Source organism: Sorex araneus, chromosome 1 (assembly GCF_027595985.1).
Source record: "Sorex araneus isolate mSorAra2 chromosome 1, mSorAra2.pri, whole genome shotgun sequence".
Classification (NCBI taxonomy): Eukaryota; Metazoa; Chordata; class Mammalia; order Eulipotyphla; family Soricidae; genus Sorex; species Sorex araneus.
In genome coordinates, this window is record NC_073302.1 from 452,433,067 (window position 1) to 452,450,256 (window position 17,190).

Here is a 17,190-nt window from a genome sequence, read left to right on the forward strand (position 1 = left end):
GGAGCCGCAGAGAGCCTGTACAAAAGGTCTTGTACAAAATCTTCAATTCAGGGCTGGAGCAATAGCACAGCGACCTACCCGGGTTCGATTCTCAGCATCCCATATGGTCCCCTGAGCACCGCCAGGGGTAATTCCTAAGTGCAGAGCCAGGAGTGACCCCTGTGTATCGCTGGGTGTGACCTAAAATGCAAAACAAAATAAAACAAAATCTTCAGTTCAGCCTTGAAATAACCCACCCAAGTTACAGGGATAGGGCAGCCTTCTGCTTAAATCAATCCTTTCCTGTCCTCTCTGCTCTTTTCTTTGCCTGGGGGCCACACTGGCAATGCTCATGCGTACTCCTGGCTCTGCTCTCAGGGGTCATTCCTGGAGGGACTCAGGGGACCATATGTGGTACCAGGGATAGAACCCAGGCCAGCTAAGTGCAAGGCAAGCACCTTCCCCACTGAACTCTCTGCACCGTTTCTGCTTTTCTCAAAGATTTGACTTCAGATTGGCTTCAGATATTGGCTTCAGATATGAAGTGAAGTGACGCTTTGTCTCTGAATGCTGTGAAGTGGCTGCCACCTCAGTCACTGGCTTTGACTCCCATCATCCGTTGCTTTCAGTTCCCTCCTGCCCAGCCTCAGGCCTTATCACAGCCCCACCTCTGCCATGTGGGCCTTGGGTCCTACAAGGCCTGCACAGGTGTCACTGCAGATGGATGAAGAACACATGCCTCGTTTCCATACCACCACCAAGACCTGGTGCCCCAACTTGTCAAGACCACACAATCAATCAAAAAAAAAAAAAGACCACACAATCAGCCACGTTGTTCATCAGCCATCAAGAGGCCCCAGAGAGTCATGAAGGACCATCTTCATCATGAACAAGGTTGGCCCCAGGTCAGTCCCTGGCACCACATAGTGTCCCCTTAGCACCACCAGCTATGGTCCCCAAACAAAAAATAATACTGTCTCAATTACAAAAATCCCTCACTTGACTGTTCTTTCTTTAGTGCTCTGGTCTCCAAAGTTCTTTGGCACCCGTTTCCCTGCAGCAGGAACACCTGTTGGGTTGCTTCTACGGGTAATGATTCATAGACTGAGTCAAGGGAAGCAGCTTCTTGCTGTTGGAGAAGATCTTACAGCCATGCAAAAGGGAGGCTAGAAAGAGCCCAAGGTTTGGAGTTGGAATAATCATGTACTTATTCCTTGACATATTTGCACAGAAACTGGGGTAGGTCTACTCTGAGCGCATGTGTACGGATGTATTATTTTATGCTTGCTGTTTCTGCATATTGTAGCACCCAGAAGCAATGGTAATTTCCTCTAATAAAAGGAACCAGGATCATTAACAAAATAGCTGGCTCCATGGTTGCAGCAGTAAAAGTAGAAGCTGAGCCTGGAACACTTTGTTGTTCCAGGACGAAGGTGCCCAAAGAACCAGGTGATGTCAGAGTGCCTCACAGCCAAATTTAGGGTGACATTGACGTATTTCCACCCAGTGAGTGAAGGGGGAGTTGTGAGACCATTGTGCGAAGCTGAAAGGACTAGAATGTTAGCAGAACGAGTGACAGGTGAGGCAGGCAGAGGGAACGCTGCCGTCCCTGTGATCACAGTGCAGAGTGAGGACGGCAGGCAGGCTTATGGGGTACTCCTGGAGTAGCCTCTTACAAGGAACAAGGCTACAAAAGGAAAAATGGGACTAAAGGTGCGGATTGGGGCAACCCCAACCCCGCTTTGGGCATGACCCAACTCAAAATGTTGACTCTGAGGCTGTGTGCAGAGAGGGGCTGGTGCCCTTCTGGGGCTTCTGCAGACAGTGCTCCCTACTGAGGCCAGAGGGTTCAGTGAGCAGACCAGGTCAGTCACCCTGCTCCAGGGAAATGTAACGCCTCCAGACTGAGGGGGCTGAGGAGATAGTGACTACACAAGTCATGTGTTCCTGCAGGGGCCTGGGAGGCCTTGATGGTCAAACAGCAGATGCAGTGCTGAGGTGTCCTGGACAGGGGCAGAGGCTGTTTGGGAGATGGACACTAATATTTCCAGCTAATTAGTCAGATGATTCAGACTAAGTACAAGAGGTGTGTGAACAGACAGTAGATGGTAGGTATGAACTTAGCTGTGGGAACTTGATTGATGCAAACAAGGGAGTTTTTGGGTTTTTTTCACATTCTGCAATGCTCAGGGGTTACTCCTGGCGCTGCAACTCAGGAATTACTCCTGACAGGCCTAGGGGGACTTATTGGGATGCCGGGATAGAACCCGGGTCAGCTGTATGCAAGGCAAATAACCCACCCACTGCATTATTGCTCCAGCTCCCAGACCAGGGGGGTTTTCAAACATTTCAAAGTTTGAAATTATTTCAGAAAGTATTTTTCAGTCCTTGGTATGTAGCTCAGAGGTACAGTATTTGTCTCGCATGTGTGAGTGAGGCCCTGGGTTCCATTCTTAGCACAACACACACACATTAAATCACAAGGTTATTTCATAAGTCCATGTTTATATCAAAAGGTGAGATTAAAATGCAAATTTAATTCATTTTAATTTCCTCCTTGCTTGATTTTGTGGATGGGCAGGGGTGGGCCACATTTGGTGGTGCTCAGAGCTAATTCCTGACTCAGGCACCACTTCTGATGGGGCTCAGGGGATCATGGGTGGTGCTCAAACCCAGGTCTGCCACGTGCTAAGCAAGTGCCTGTCCCTGCCCTACCTCTGTGGCTTCTATTCCTTACTTATGAACTCTTTCCCCTGCTTCCTACATCAAGTGAAAGCTCCTTGGTAGCAAATTGTGCCCTCCCTTCCCTTGTGTCATAGCTCAGCTCAGGGTCTGTCCCTCAGTATCGCTTCAGTCCTGTTCCTCTTGCTTGGCATCTGCAAAACCTTGTTGATCTATACAAACTCCCCCTTTCTTTTTTTTTCTTTTGGGTCACACCCCGCGATGCTCAGGGGTTACTTCTGGCTCTGCACTCAGAAATTACTCTTGGCGTCGCTCGGGGGACCATATAGGATGCCGGGGATAGAACTGGGTTGGCTGTGTGCAAGGCAAACGCCCTCCCTATTGTACTATCACTCTGGCCCTCTTCCCCTTTCTAAACACAGTTCGTTTTTTTGGTAGGTTTTGGTTTGAGGGTAACACCCAGCAGTGTTCCCTGACTCTGTGCTCGGGATCGTATGTGGTGCTGGGGATTGAACCAGGGTCAGTCTCCAACTCTCTGTCCCTCCAAACCCACTCTGTGTGTCTCCACCTCTGAGAGACTCTTGGTGAGACTTGCTTCCCTGTGAGATGATCATCCCCATGGTTACATTTCACTAAGCACAGCTCTGTGTGTGAGGGGAGCCCCTCTCCTGGAAGTTCCAGGTAGGTGAGATGATGCATATTAGAATCTCCACCTGAAGTCACCCAGTAAGTACAAGTCCCATCTCCATTTTCTGGCAGGAAGTTTTGGACCACACCTGGCTGGGCCCAGGGCTTACTCCTGGCTCTGTGATCAGGATCACTCCTGGCAGGGCTCAGGGGACTGTGTGTGGTGCTGGGGATAGAATATAGTTGCCTAAACTCCATTTTCATTTTTTTCTTGTAATAAGATCTTTATTTAAAATTTGGATCTGGGGGGCCGGAGCGATAGCACAGCAGGTAGGGCGTTTGCCTTGCACGCGGCCGACCCGGGTTTGATCCCCGGCATCCCATATGGTCCCCCAAGCATCGCCAGGAGTAATTCCTGAGTGCAAAGCCAGGAGTAACCCCTGAGCATCGCTGGGTGTGACCCAAAAAGCAAAAAATAAAATAAAATAAAATTTGGATCTGTTGTGGGCTGGGACAATAGTACAGTGGGGAGGGTGTTTGCCTTGCACATGGTTGACCCAGGTTATATCCTCGGCATCCCTATGGTCCCCTGCTCACCACCAGCAGTAATTCCTGAGTGCAAAGCACCAAATGTGATTCCAAAAGCCGAAAACAAAAAAATAATTTGGATCTGTCAACTTAGCATTTCCCACCAACTCAGGGAGCAGAAAATTTCACAGGCTTCATAATCTTTTGCTGTGGGGCTGCTTTTGTGGGAGACTTAGCAGCCATTCCGTCCTTTTAGATGCTTGCTTAGCTTCCTTTGCTTCCCTGGCAGCCCTGGTAGCTTATTCCTGATGAGCCTTTCTAACGCCAGGTTTCTGATTCTTCTTGACTATGTGATCAGCAAGAGATGCACCAGTGGTGGCCCTTTGGAACATGATGGCATGACAAGTTCTTTTCTTTTGCACTTCTTCCAGTTGTTCCTTTTTGTGCTTTCTTTTGTAGAGGACAGTCCAGTTTATTTGCTGAGCATCTCTCTTGCAATGAGATGCAGACTCGCATTTTGCACTGAGAAACTGGAAAACCTTTCCATCGGTTCGGGTGTAGTGCGCCCACGACCACCGTAGGTCTTGTACCCGATGAAACGGCACAGCTCAGCCTCCGTGGCTGCAGCTCCCAGGGAGGATGAGAGATGGCAAAGAGAGACCATTTCCAGGTGGTGACAAGGTCTCCCAAGACCCAGTATTGTTGAGCTGTGGTCTCCCCACAGACCCGCCCCCTCCCCCATGACCTCTCCTGAGGTCACTGTGTTGCTGGTGGATTCAGTCCACTGAAGCTGTGGGGCCAAGCCCTGTTTTTTTGCTGGTGGCCAGCCAGAGTCACTCTGACGCCTTCACGCAATCTCTTCACTCATACCTCCTGATCCAGCCATCTGCGTCTTCTTCCAGGGAAGTGGATGTGTCACCTCCTCCTGAATTCAGACACACTCAGGACAATCTCCTTGGGATTGTCAGTCACAGGCCAGTGGTCATGAGTCAGATTCTTCACTGACTCAGCATGGCCCCACCTGACCTGACCCTCATTTAACTTTGCTTCCCATGTGTCCCTTCTCAGATTCATCTCCAACATCGCACCTCACTCCCAGACACGCCCCATGCCACACACCTGTGGTTCCCAGTGCAGAAGCCACACACGGAAAGGCTGTTAGTATGTGGACAATGACTTGTCTGTGGTGGGCTGACAGGTGAGACAGTGGGACAGAGAAGTGTAAAATGACACAAACACATAAGACATGGAAATCAGTAATTTTTTTGTTTGGCAAAACACATCATTAAATATGCTCTCACCTGTTTCTTTTCAACTTTGAAGTTATGCCTGATAATTTTTTATAATCACTATGTGGCTGACATTGTAACTCTACTCAATTATTGCATTTCCCTTTCCTGACTCATCCCAATATTTGTTTTTCCTTAGAAATGTTCTTTCTTTGAGGCTGGACAATAGAACAGTGGGGAGGACATTTGTCTTTCACATGGCACTAGGGTTCTGTTGACGGCATCCCATATGGTCCCCCGAGCCTGCCAGGAGTGATCCCTGAGTGCAGAGCCAGGAGTCAGCCCTGAGCACCGCCTGGTATGGCCCAAACCACCCACCCCCTACCCCTACAAATATATGTATATATATATACATATATATATTCTCAGTCTAACTGACAAGTGTGCTTGCAGGTCCAACTGAAATAAACTCTACTCAACCTTGATCTTTCTTGCAGGCAGCTCTTAGTCACTTTCTTATTCAATGCATTTGTGAGTTGTCTCACATATTCATTACTTTTTAGTTGTTTGCATATTTATCTCTCTTGGTAGTTATGAGTTATTAGAAGATCACATTTTATTTAACTTTCTATCTCTCATTCTGGATCCGGGTACATCTTTTCGACTCCACTGTTCTTCCTGCACTAACATGTGCCTCAGAGACCTGGGCCCTATGAAAACTGGTTGAGAACGCTATTCGGGTCACCCAAAGAGGAATAGAAAGAGCCATATGCTTGGAGCATCACGCTTCACTCAAGTGAGAGAAGGAATCCGGAGTTCCGACCTCCATCGACGATCAAAGATCAGGGACGCTGTCTCGTTTGCCAAGGTGTCGAAAATCAGATGGGCTGGACACGGAATGCGATTTAGAGATGAACGCTGGACTAGAGCCGTTACTGACTGGATTCCACGGAGTATCAAAAGAACACCTGGTCGCCCACCTATGAGATGGTCAGACTTCTTTGTTAAGACCCTGCAGGAATGGTTTGGTGCTCATCGCGTTCCTGGAGGGAGCAGACACCATTGAGCTACACTAGCACGCGACAGGGATGAATGGAGATGTTACTGGCACCCGCTCAAGCAAACTGATGAATAACGGGGTGACAAGTGATTACAAGTGATCTCTCATTCTATCATTACTCCAAGTCATTTGTTAAATATGATAGAAGAAATATGTTAGTTAGAAAACCTTTTTGAGGGGGCTGGAGTGATAGCACAGCGGGTAGGGCGCTTGCCTTGCACGCGACCGACCCGAACGCGACCGACCTGGGTTCGAATCCCAGCATCCCATATGGTCCCCTGAGCACCGCCAGGAGTGATTCCTGAGTGTAGAGCCAGGAGTAACCCCTGTGCATTGCCAGGTATGACCCAAAAAGCAAAAAAAAAAAAAAAAAAAAAAAAAGAAAACCTTTTTGAGGGCCACATCTGGCTATTCTCAGGTTTACCACTGGGTCTGCACTCAGGGACCACTCCTGCTGGGGCTCAGGGGACATAGAGGGTGCTGGGCATAGACCCAGGGTTAGTCACGTGCAAGAGAGGTGCCCTGCTTGCTGTACATTCTCTCCAGCCCCTAGAAAATATGTAGGGGAAGGGGAGAAAATAATTCCTTAAGAAATAGTAGGGGAGGTTGAGGACATAGCTCAACAGTAGAGCCCTTGACTTGTACGTGAGGCCCTAGGTTTGAGGTCCAGCACCACACACACACACAAAGGTAGTCAGGGGTAGTCTTTGTTGTGTTGGAGCCACACCTGTTGGTGCTCAGGACTAACTCCTGGCTCTGTGCTCAGGGATCACTTCCGGTGGGGCGCGAGGAACCATATGTGGTGCTGGGGATCGAACCCGGGTCAGCCATGTGGGTGGCACATGCCCTGCCTGCTGTACTACAGCTTCAGCCCCAGTCAGGGGTGTTCTTGTTTTCTACTTTGCCTGGTGCCCCCTGCCTCAGTGGTGCTGGGAACCTCCATTGCTGGCCACACCTTGCAATGCTGGGCACACCTCCAGCCCTTTGAGCTATTCCCCTGCCCTGAGGAGATTCTTTAATTTTCTATGTTGCTATAATTACAAATATGATAGGGGAATAGTGAGAAAGAAAATATAGCATTTGCAAAGCCAATGAAAACAGTGCCTTTGAGGAACTCTTCTGTTTGGGGACTAAAGATTGCAGTTGTGAGAGATTAGGGGAGAAAGAAGGACTGCCTGGATGCAGTGGAGGGTCACCTGGTCAGAAAGCAGAGGGGAAAGGGACATATAGACCCAGCCGCTTGTCGAACAGTGGCTGGTCCTTTACCCGCACTTTTAGCAGAGCATGAAGCTTTCAGTATCAGCTGTTTCCCCAGTTGACAGAGAATGGACACGGCCTCAGACCATCTGCCAGCCCACCTTGTACCCTCAGACCAAGGAACTGTCCTTTTTATTCTCAGCCTCATCTGAAAACACCGACATGCCTATGTCCTGGAGATGTGATGCAAATGGAAAGAATGAGCAGAGCATAGATTTGGAGTGGAGCTACTTTAGAGTTCTGGTGTTCTCTGGGGTGCCGGGGAAAGGGCCCATACCTCATACTGTTCAAGGGTTACTCCTGACTCTGCACTCAAGAGTTACATGTGACGGTACTCAGGAGACCATATGGAATGCTGGTGATTAAACCTGAACCAGGCGCAAGCAAGGCAAGGACCCTGCTTGCTGTCTTGTTTCTCCAGCCCTTGGAGCTACTTTTGGTACAGATACCAAATAAATAAGAGAAATTGCAAGCTTTCTCTTTGCCTCCTTCCCTTTTACCGGCTTCCTAACTGCTGATGAGAGGAAATGAAGGTAGTATTGTTGCAACCAAATCCAGTACACAATGAAATATGAAGAGATCTTTGGAACTATTAGTTTATTTCAGGCATGGAGTCGAGTCAATGGCCTTTGTATCCCAAACAAGCAGACTCTCTTGCCTGCGAGCTTGGTTGGCTTCCCTGGGGCCCCTCGGAGTGGGTGGGCTTCATCTTCCCTCCCTGCCCCGAGCAGAGCTCCCATGGCTGAAGACCTCTGTAGCCTTAGCCACAGCCATGCTCAAGGCCCCTCTCCACATGTTTGAACGAGCCTCACGCATGAAGGTACTGGCAGAGGAAGCCAGGTGTGTGGGACCCGGGGCTGAGACCTCCAAGCCTGCTCAGGTTGGGACTGGGCCTCTTCCGCCCACATTTCCCATTTTTCCAGTAGCTAGGTGGTAACACCCAGGGACTGGCCCCAGCGCTGTGTAATCCCACAAATGGCCAACATCCAGAGACTTTAAACCAAGCTCCCGGAAGCATACAGCCACTTCGTGGCCACACTACATCTTATAGCCTAGTTCTCCCTCTGGGAGAGCCTGGCAAGCTACTGAGAGTTTCCTGCCCACATGGGAGAGCCTCTCAAAATCCCCATGGTGTATTCATATGCTAAAACCAGTAACAATGATGGGTCTCATTCCCGTGACCCTGAAAGAGCCTCCAATGCGGCATCGGTGAGAAGGACGAGTAAAGAGAGGCTTCTAAAAATCTCAGGGCTAGGACAAATGGAGACGTTACTGAAACTGCTTGAGAAATTCGATGATCAACGGGATGATGATGATGATCCCAAACAAGAGGACACAGCCATCATTGTAAGCTGCTATTGCCAGTAAACAGATGCATAAAAACTGTGTCTTGAGGGAACAGGAGATAATAGAGGTTAGGGCATATGTCTACCTGCACTCGACCAGGTATCATAAAGTCCTAGTAAGCATCACCGGCTGCAGCCCCAGAAGACCCCTGATCACTGTATTGAAAGGCCCCAGCACCACTGGTGAACCACGGATCCTCACATTGCAGGGCCTAAGCAGCATGTCATTCTCTGCCCTCGTACCAAGCCACAGGCCCTCCCTGTTAGCGGAAAATCAGGGAGGGACCCCTTGTGCGCTTGAGCATAGCTTGGGAGGTCTCTTCTCCTGAATATCCCTAGGGGCTTGGGGGACAGCTCAGAGCTGCGGCACACCACTGCCTATAGCTGTGCCGGGTCGTTCCCAGAACCACATGGTCCCCTAAGCATCGCTGGGTGTGGACTGGCCCCTTCCCCACAAAATGAAAAGACGAAAGTTGGAAGGTAAATAAAGAGGAACAGAGCTGCAGCTCAGGGAGATCTGTGCCCGGTTTTGATCTTCAGCACTGTATGGCCCTGCACCTAACTGGAGTGGCGCAAAACAAACCCCCCTACCAGGAAGAAAAAACAAACCCAACTCTGAAACACCAAGTAATCAAAACACATGTGTCAAAATTAATGAGGGGCTGGAGTAGTAGCACAGCGGGTAGGGCATTTGCCTTGCACACCGCCCACCCGGGTTCGATTCCCAGCATCCCATATGGTCCCCTGAGCACCGCCAGGGGTAATTCCTGAGTGCAGAGGTGCAGAGGCAGGAGTGATCCCTGTGCATCGCTGGGTGTGACCCAAAAAGCAAAAAAAAAAAAAAAACAAAAAACAAACTCATTTGAATCAACGGGGAAAATGCACGACCACACTAGACTGCGGGTGCCGGCTGCTCATCCACTGCCGGAGAACGTCTCCTGTGCGTGGAACAGCACGCGGACCCGTTCCTGAGAAGCCTCCGCGGCTGACACAACACGGCCACCGTACCCGCACCTGCGCGGCAGGACGCAGCTGCCCCCGCGCGGGCTGCAGCGGCCGAGACGGCCGGGCGTGGGGGGGCCCGCGGGACGACCCCCGCGGGGACGACCCCGACCCCCGAGCCCCGCCTGGCCGGCCCCGCCCGCTCGGCACCCGCTCGGGGCTCGGGTCTCTGCTCCCCGCGCGGCCCCAGCGCCCTCACGCGGGGGCGGCCAGGCGCGCTGGGGGCCGCGGGGCATGCCGGGCCGGCGGGGCTCGGTCGCGGGTCGCGCCGGCCGGTTGCTAGGAGACGCTGTCGCGCAGGCGCCCTGGGGGCCGCGGGGCATGCCGGGCCGGCGGGGCTCGGTCGCGGGTCGCGCCGGCCGGTTGCTAGGAGACGCTGTCGCGCAGGCGCCCTGGGGGCCGCGGGGCATGCCGGGCCGGCGGGGCTCGGTCGCGGGTCGCGCCGGCCGGTTGCTAGGAGACGGGGTCGCGCAGGCGCGCTGGGGGCCGCGGGGCATGCCGGGCCGGCGGGGCTCCGTGCGGCGCGCTAGGCCCGTTGCTAGGAGGCGGGACGCCGCGGCCCGGCGGGGCCCGGAGCAGCCATGGAGCCCGGGAAGGTGGGTGCGGGCTGTCGGGGGCGGCCCGGGGGCGGGCTCGGAGGCCGGTGTCCGAGGGCCGTGCCCGGAGGAGCGCGGCCCGGAGCTCCCGGGGGTCCGGTGGGGCGTCGGCCCGGCGGGGGCCGCAGGCGGCCGGGGACGCGCCCACGCCTGGCGCCCGCTGCCCGGACTGCGCCCGGCGGCCCCGGCGCGGACCCTCGACGGGACCCCGCGGCTCGCGTGGTGGCGGCTGTGCCGGTGCCTCCCGGGCGCTGGTCCCGCCGGGAGCGGGGGTCTCCGTGAGCCGGGGTCTGGCTCCAGCCGCGTTTGCTTCCGGCCGGAGCGCACGGACCCTCCCCTGCAGTGTGCTGGGCCGGGGGCCGCGGGGCGCGGGGGCTGGAGGCGGCTTCCGGCCGAGCGCACGGACCCTCCCCTGCAGTGTGCTGGGCCGGGGGCCGCGGGGCGCGGGGGCTGGAGGCGGCTTCCGGCCGGAGCGCACGGACCCTCCCTCTCTGCAGTGTGCTGGGCCGGGGGCTGCGGGGCGCGGGGGCTGGAGGCGGCTTCTCCCTGGCCTTTAGCCTGCGCTGTGTCCTCGGGGAGCGGAGGGTGGCCAGGGCGCGGCCTGTTCCCCGCAGGGGGCTCGGTGCAGCCCTGGCTGCTGCCCGAGCTGTGGGTTTCCTGCCACCCTGAGGGCCCTTTGGGATTGGCACAGCTCAGGGTACTGGGGGCGGGTGGTGGCCCGTGGGCGTCACTGCAGTCCCAGAGGTGCGCTGGCATCTCCTGCATGTCCGGGCCGCGGCCAGGGACTTGATGCCCCGGTGAAGCACCGCAGAGCACGCACGCCGCGTGCCGCTTCCGAAACTCCGCTTGCTGCTTTGCTCGTAGAGAAGGACCAGAGACGACACCTGGAAAGCAGACGACCTCAGGAAACACCTCTGGGTAGGAGCCTGGTACCTGTGGGGGCGACAGGGTCGGGGTGCGTGCGGGGAGCCACGCTCACCAGGCTCCTGGGCTCGGAACCTGCAGCTTTGGGCCCTGTGACTTAACGGAGAGGGGCCGCCGCGCCTTCTCGTCCCCTGCCACCTGTGCAGCGCCGTCTGTCTGTACACGCCTGTGTGTTGGAGTGCATCTCTGTGTTTGTACACATGTCCTGTGTGTCTGCGTCTGAGTGTGTCCTGCTGTGTCGTCTGTGTATCCCTGTGTGTCTATGTGTGTCTGTGTGTCTGTGTAGGTGTGTGTTCCGCTGTGTCTGTCTGTCTGTGTGTGTTTCCCGGTATGCCTGTGTGTATCCCTGTGAGTCTGTATGTGTGTGTCCTTGTGTCCTGACAAGACTGGACGTCCCTTAGCCTTTGTGCCCGTGTCTGTGTGCCTCTGTGTGTGGGGCACGGCATTGGCCAGTGAGCTCCGTGCTCGTGGCGTGGGCCCGGCGGGCGGCTGGGGCTGCGTTCCCCCCTGCAGCCTTTCCTCTCTGGGCCGCTCCGTGTCCCGCACGTGAGTGACCCTCTCCTGCTGGTCCTGGCCTTCTGGTGCAGCCCCTCTTGCTGAGTGAGACCTGCTCTGCTTCTCGCAGGCCGCTCAGTCCGGGGCTCGCAGGGACGACAAGAAGCACCGAGAGAAGAAGCTGCGCAAGGAGTCAGACCCCGAGAGCCTGGAGCAGCGCGAGCACAGGCCCCGGGACCCGGAGTCCAAGGGCAGGGCGGCCCAGAGAGACGGCCACGCGCTCTGGGAGAGCGGCAGCGAGCGAGACAGAGAGAAGCCCCGCGAGAGGAGGAAGGAGGCGCGGGAGCGGGACCGGGATAAGCGGAAGGAGCGGCGGGAGCTGGAGGCAGATCCTCGCCGGGAGCGGGAGCGGGAGCGGGAGCAGCGCGGCCGGAAGGAGGAGGCGTGGCAGAGCCCGCACCGCGGCCTGGGCCGGCAGCTGCTGGAGCGCGCCGAGCGGAAGGGCCGCTCAGGTGCGTGCGGCTCCCCGGGCCTGGCTGTGGCTCCCAAGGCTCCGCGTCGGGCCTGCGGTGACGGCCCCGTTGCGTGCGCTGCACTGCCGTGTCTTTGCCGTCTGTGTTTCTGTTTCCCTCTGCTGGGGAGCCCTTCCAGGCAGTGCTCAGGGGCCACTCTGGAGGCCGAGACCTAGCCTGGCTCTGCTCACGCCCTCTAGTGCCCGGGACACAGGCCCACGCTACAGGGCTCAGCACCTTGGGGTCGGGGACTGCCCAGGCCCCTACGTGCCAAGGATGCGTCAGCCCTTCGTGCTGTGAAACTCGGTCGGTGGAGGAGTCGCAGCCTCCTCGTTGCTGTCGGTGTTACTGTGAAAAAGGTTTAGATTCGTTTTCAGCAAATCTGCCAGTCTAGAGAGTGAGCTTTGGTGGAAGAGCCGCTCAGAGTGCTGGCTTTGTCCTAAGCAGAGTTCAGATGCCAGCGCCCAGGTTCCCAGGAACCCTGAGCGGGTGGGTGGGTGTCCTTTCTGCTCGCACATGCACGTGTCTTCCCTGGCCTGGTGTCGGGGCCTGAAGCCGGGCGTCTGCGAGCAGCACAGGGCCTCTTCTTCCCTTCATGATTGTCTTTAGACAAATGGGGGCTTCTTGCACGAGTCCAGCTGGCCTTGAGTGGGGCCGGCTCCTTCCCAGGGTGCCCTCTGCCTCCTCACGCCTCCTCACGTGACCTAGGGCTGGTGAGGGGGCAGCTCGCTACTTCCGGTCAGGCTCATCTCTGTCTCTGCCTTTGCCTCTGCCTCTGTCTCTGCCTCTGTCTCTGTCTTGCTGCTAGGGCTCTGCCACAACACGTGGCCTTCTGTCAGAACTGTCCTCAGACCGGAGGTTCTGGGGGTAGCATCAGTCCACGCAGGGCGCACTGTGGAGACTGTCTCAAGGTGTCAGAGTCTGGTGTCCCTCGAGTCCGGGTGTTAAGATGATGCTTTGTTTTGCAGTGAGTAAAGCACGGAATGAAGATGACAGGAGAGATGGAGACTCTGAAAGAGGGGATGAGGAGAGAGAGAGGAGATACCGGGAACGGAAGGTATGAGCGCTCCAGAGGTTTCTGCATATGCCCGTGCTGACTATCCCCTGCAGCCCCTGGGTCAGGCTGAGAAGGCTCTCCAGGGCTTCTGTGGCTGGGCCCGTCTCTCTCGGGTTCCCAAGTAGCACTTGGTCACTTTGAGTGTTTGGACCGTAGAGATAAAAGGAAAAGCGAATTCTGCTGCAAACTGTTTCTGATAATGTAAGGTATCTGGCTTGCCTGCCTGCAAGGTGTCCCTAGACTCATGTTCTACCTGAGGCACATGCCCACATGCCAGGGGTCTTTGTACTTGGGAGTGTCCTAGCCGGTGTTTGTGTACTTGGGTGTTCGTGCCAGTGCGTGTCATGTGCAAGTGTGTGTGTCCTCCCAGGAATCTGTGTGCACGTGCGTCCTACCTTCTGCAGCTTTGCACAGTTATCAGTGTACAACAGGAGTCTTCCCAGGTGTTCATATGTGTGCATCCTGCTGGTGTATGCATGTATATGCTATCAGGCATAGGTGAACACATGTGTGCTACCTGGTGCTTTGCACACGTGTACCCTACCAGGCATGTGTGTATGTGTCCTGTCCTACCAGCTCTGCATGAACACGTGGGTGTCTGTGTTTCCTAAGGTCTGTGTGTGTGTGGTCAGGTATGTGTATGTCCACATAAGCCTGATTTTAAACAGTGATTTTGTGTGGTGCTGGGAGGACGTCATGGACTTGGCCTCACGGATGCACATTCCTGGGCCCTAACCTGGATGGGATATTTGCTGTTCATCAGCTGTAAACTGAGCACCTCTGAGCACTGTCCCAGGTCCCTGCCGTGCTGTGTTACCAGACACACGTTTGTTGTGGGCAAGTTACAGTCCTGTGAACACTTGAGGGCTTTTTCTTTTCCTTTTGGGTCACACCTGGCAATGCTCAGGGGTTCCTCCTGGCTCTGCACTCAGGAATTACCCCTGGCGGTGCTCAGGGGACCAGATGGGATGCTGGGGATCGAACCCGGGTCGGCCGCATACAAGGCAAACGCCCTCCCTGCTGTGCTCTCGCTCCAGCCCCTCCCTCGTCTCTCTCAAAGGCCGCTGTGCCCGAGCGTGATTCTTCACGTCTTAAGCTGGGCTGCAGCATGGCTCCTTGTTACCTGGGCCACCGCTGATCGTGCCCAGGGACCCAGGCGGTGCTCGGGGCGGGGCTGGGCCTCACTTGCACAGTGTGTGCTCTGGCCCGCTTGCTCTCGAGGCCTCTCGGGGCTTGATCTCTGCGGGCTTGGGTCCGAAGTCATTGGCTTGAGCGTGAATAAAAGGTGCTATTGCCCTCTGGTAGCGACTCTGCATGGGGTGTTTTGGTTTGTTTGGGGACACACCCAGCAGTGCTCAGAGTCTGACTCCTGGCTCTGTGCTCAGGGATTACTCCTAGCAGGACTGCATGTGATTCTGGCCATTGAATCAGGTCGGTCAGTCCTGTGCAAGGCAAGTGCCCAGCCTGTGTCTTGTTTCCACCAGGGGGTGTTGGTTCTAAGAGGACTTTAAAGGCCGGCCCTGTGTGCGTCCTGCCGGGCCACTCGTGTGGGCTTGCTGTGCTGCTGCTCCTCATGGATTGCAATTTGACTTATGGAATCATTATTTTTTTTCATTTTATTGAATCAGCGTGAGATAGTTACAAGCTTTCATGTTTGGGTTACAATCTCACAGTGATCAAACACCCACCCCTCCACCAGGGCACATTCCCCACCACCGATACCCGGGTATACCCCCCTTCCCCACCGTCCCCCGCCTCCATGGCAGACAGTACTTCCCATACTCTCTCTCTACTTTTGGGCATTATAGCTTGCAACAGACACTGAGAGGTCATCATGTTTGCTCCATTATCTGCTTTCGGCATGCATCTCCCATCCCAACTGGTTCCTCCAGCCATTTTATTGCTTGTTATAATACACACTAAAAAATTGCTCATATTAATAATTCCCTTTGTTGTGGGGGTTGTTGCTTAGATATATGGGATGGCGCATGCATACTGGCTGTCCGGGGTTGCACAGGCATGCTGATTCTCTAGGGTTGCACACGCATGCTTGCCCTCTGGAGGGATGTAATATATTTCATTTCAGAGTTCTTAGCCAGCATTTCTACTTCTTGCCTCTCCTTATGCTCATCATCAAATGGGTCTCCTGTGTGAACGGGCTTCTTCCGCTGCTCCCCGCAGGCAGCCGCTCCGGTGGAACCGTTCTTTTTATAATTGCTTAAACTTAGGGAGTATTAGGCTATCTCCTGTTTTGGTTTTTTTTCCTGTAATTCTAGTTTTGTTCTGGGTATTTGGACACTTTTCCATATCAGGGTAACAGAGCTGACTGGAAGGGTCAGTGTTACCCAGGACATAGGATGAGTGCAGGAATGGGCTCCTTCCTCCTGAAGTCAGGTCAGGGCAGGTGCGGGGGGAGACAGTGTGGGAGGCGAGAGTGAGTGTCGGAGGTGAGCAGGTGCAGGAGGTGAGAACGGCTGTGGGAGGTGAGAACGGCTGTGGGAGGTGAGAACGGCTGCGGGCGGTGAGACAGGCTGTGGGAGGTGAGAATGGCTGTGGGAGGTGAGAATGGCTGTGGGAGGTGAGAAAGGCTGTGGGAGGTGAGAATGGCTGTGGGAGATGAGAATGGCTGTGGGAGGTGTGAGTGGGTTTGGGAGGTGAGAATGGTTGCAGGAGGTGAGAACGGGTGTGGGAGGTGAGAATGACTGTGGGAGGTGAAATGGCTGCGGGAGGTGAGAAAGGCTGTGGGAGGTGCGAGTGGGTTTGGGAGATAAGAATAGTTGTGAGAGGTGAGAATGGCTGCAGGAGGTGAAAATGGCTGTGGGAGATGAGAATGGCTGTGGGAGGTGAGAATGGCTGTGGGAGGTGAGAATGGCTGTGGAAGGTGAGAATGGTTGTGAGAGGTGAGAATGGCTGTGGGAGGTGAGAAAGGCTGTGGGAGGTGAGAAAGGCTGTGGGAGGTGCGAGTGGGTTTGGGAGGTGAGAATGGTTGTGGGAGGTGAGAACAGCTGTGGGAGGTGAGAACGGGTGTGGGAGGTGAGAATGCTGTGGGAGGTGAGAATGGCTGTGGGAGGTGAGAAAGGCTGTGGGAGGTGAGAAAGGCTGTGGGAAATGAGAATGGCTGTGGGAGGTGAGAATGGCTGTGGGAGGTGAGAAAGGCTGCGGGAGGTGAGAATGGCTGCGGGAGGTGAGAAAGGCTATGGGAGGTGTGAGTGGGTTTGGGAGGTAAGAAAGGTAAGAATGGTTGTAAGAGGTGAGAATGGCTGCAGGAGGTGAAAATGGCTGTGGGAGATGAGAATGGCTGTGGGAGGTGAGAAAGGTTATGGGAGGTGAGAATGGCTGTGGGAGGTGAGAATGGCTGTGGGAGGTGAGAATGGTTGCGAGAGGTGAGAATGGCTGTGGGAGGTGAAAATGACTGGGAGGTGAGAATGGCTGTGGGAGGTGAGAACAGCTGTGGGAGGTGAGAATGGTTGCAGGAGGTAAGAATGACTGGGAGGTGAAAATGACTGTGGGAGGTGAGAATGGCTGTGGGAGGTGAGAATGGTTGCATGAGGTGAGAATGACTGGGAGGTGAAAATGACTGGGAGGTGAGAACGGCTGTGGGAGGTGAGAATGGCAGTGGGAGGTGAGAAAGGCTGTGGGAGGTGAGAATGGCTGTGGGAGGTGAGAACGGCTGTGGGAGGTGAGAACGGCTGTGGGAGGTGAGAAAGGCTGTGGGAGGTGAGAATGGCTGTGGGAGGTAAGAATGGCTGAGGGAGGTGAGAATGGCTGTGGGAGGTGAGAATGGCTGTGGGAGGTGAGAACGGCTGCGGGAGGTGAGAATGGCTGTGGGAGGTGAGAATGGCTGTGGGAGGTAAGAATGGCTGAGGGAGGTGAGAATGGCTGTGGGAGGTGAGAAC

The 17,190-nt window shown here is 54.9% G+C and overlaps 1 protein-coding gene and 1 pseudogene across 6 annotated transcripts in view; one reads left to right on the forward strand and one right to left on the reverse strand.

Annotated features, from left to right (window-relative positions):
- Positions 1–3,966: 3,966 nt before the first annotated feature.
- LOC129403338 (60S ribosomal protein L24-like) lies at positions 3,967–4,480 on the reverse strand (annotated as a pseudogene).
- A 5,637-nt stretch (positions 4,481–10,117) lies between these two features.
- The window catches only part of DYNC2I1 (dynein 2 intermediate chain 1), a 47,624-nt gene continuing 40,551 nt past the window's right edge, over positions 10,118–17,190 (forward strand). For 2 of the 6 annotated variants that reach the window (XM_055140971.1, XM_055140974.1), the window contains exons 1-4: positions 10,122–10,306; positions 11,171–11,224; positions 11,856–12,237; positions 13,206–13,294. In XM_055140971.1, the coding sequence (XP_054996946.1) occupies positions 10,292–10,306; positions 11,171–11,224; positions 11,856–12,237; positions 13,206–13,294 (540 nt within the window). In that variant the 5' untranslated portion in view covers positions 10,122–10,291. Of the gene's footprint in view, positions 10,307–11,170; positions 11,225–11,855; positions 12,238–13,205; positions 13,295–17,190 lie in introns of all 6 variants that reach the window. The other 4 variants (XM_055140970.1, XM_055140973.1, XR_008630434.1 and 1 more) reach the window with 3 other exon arrangements.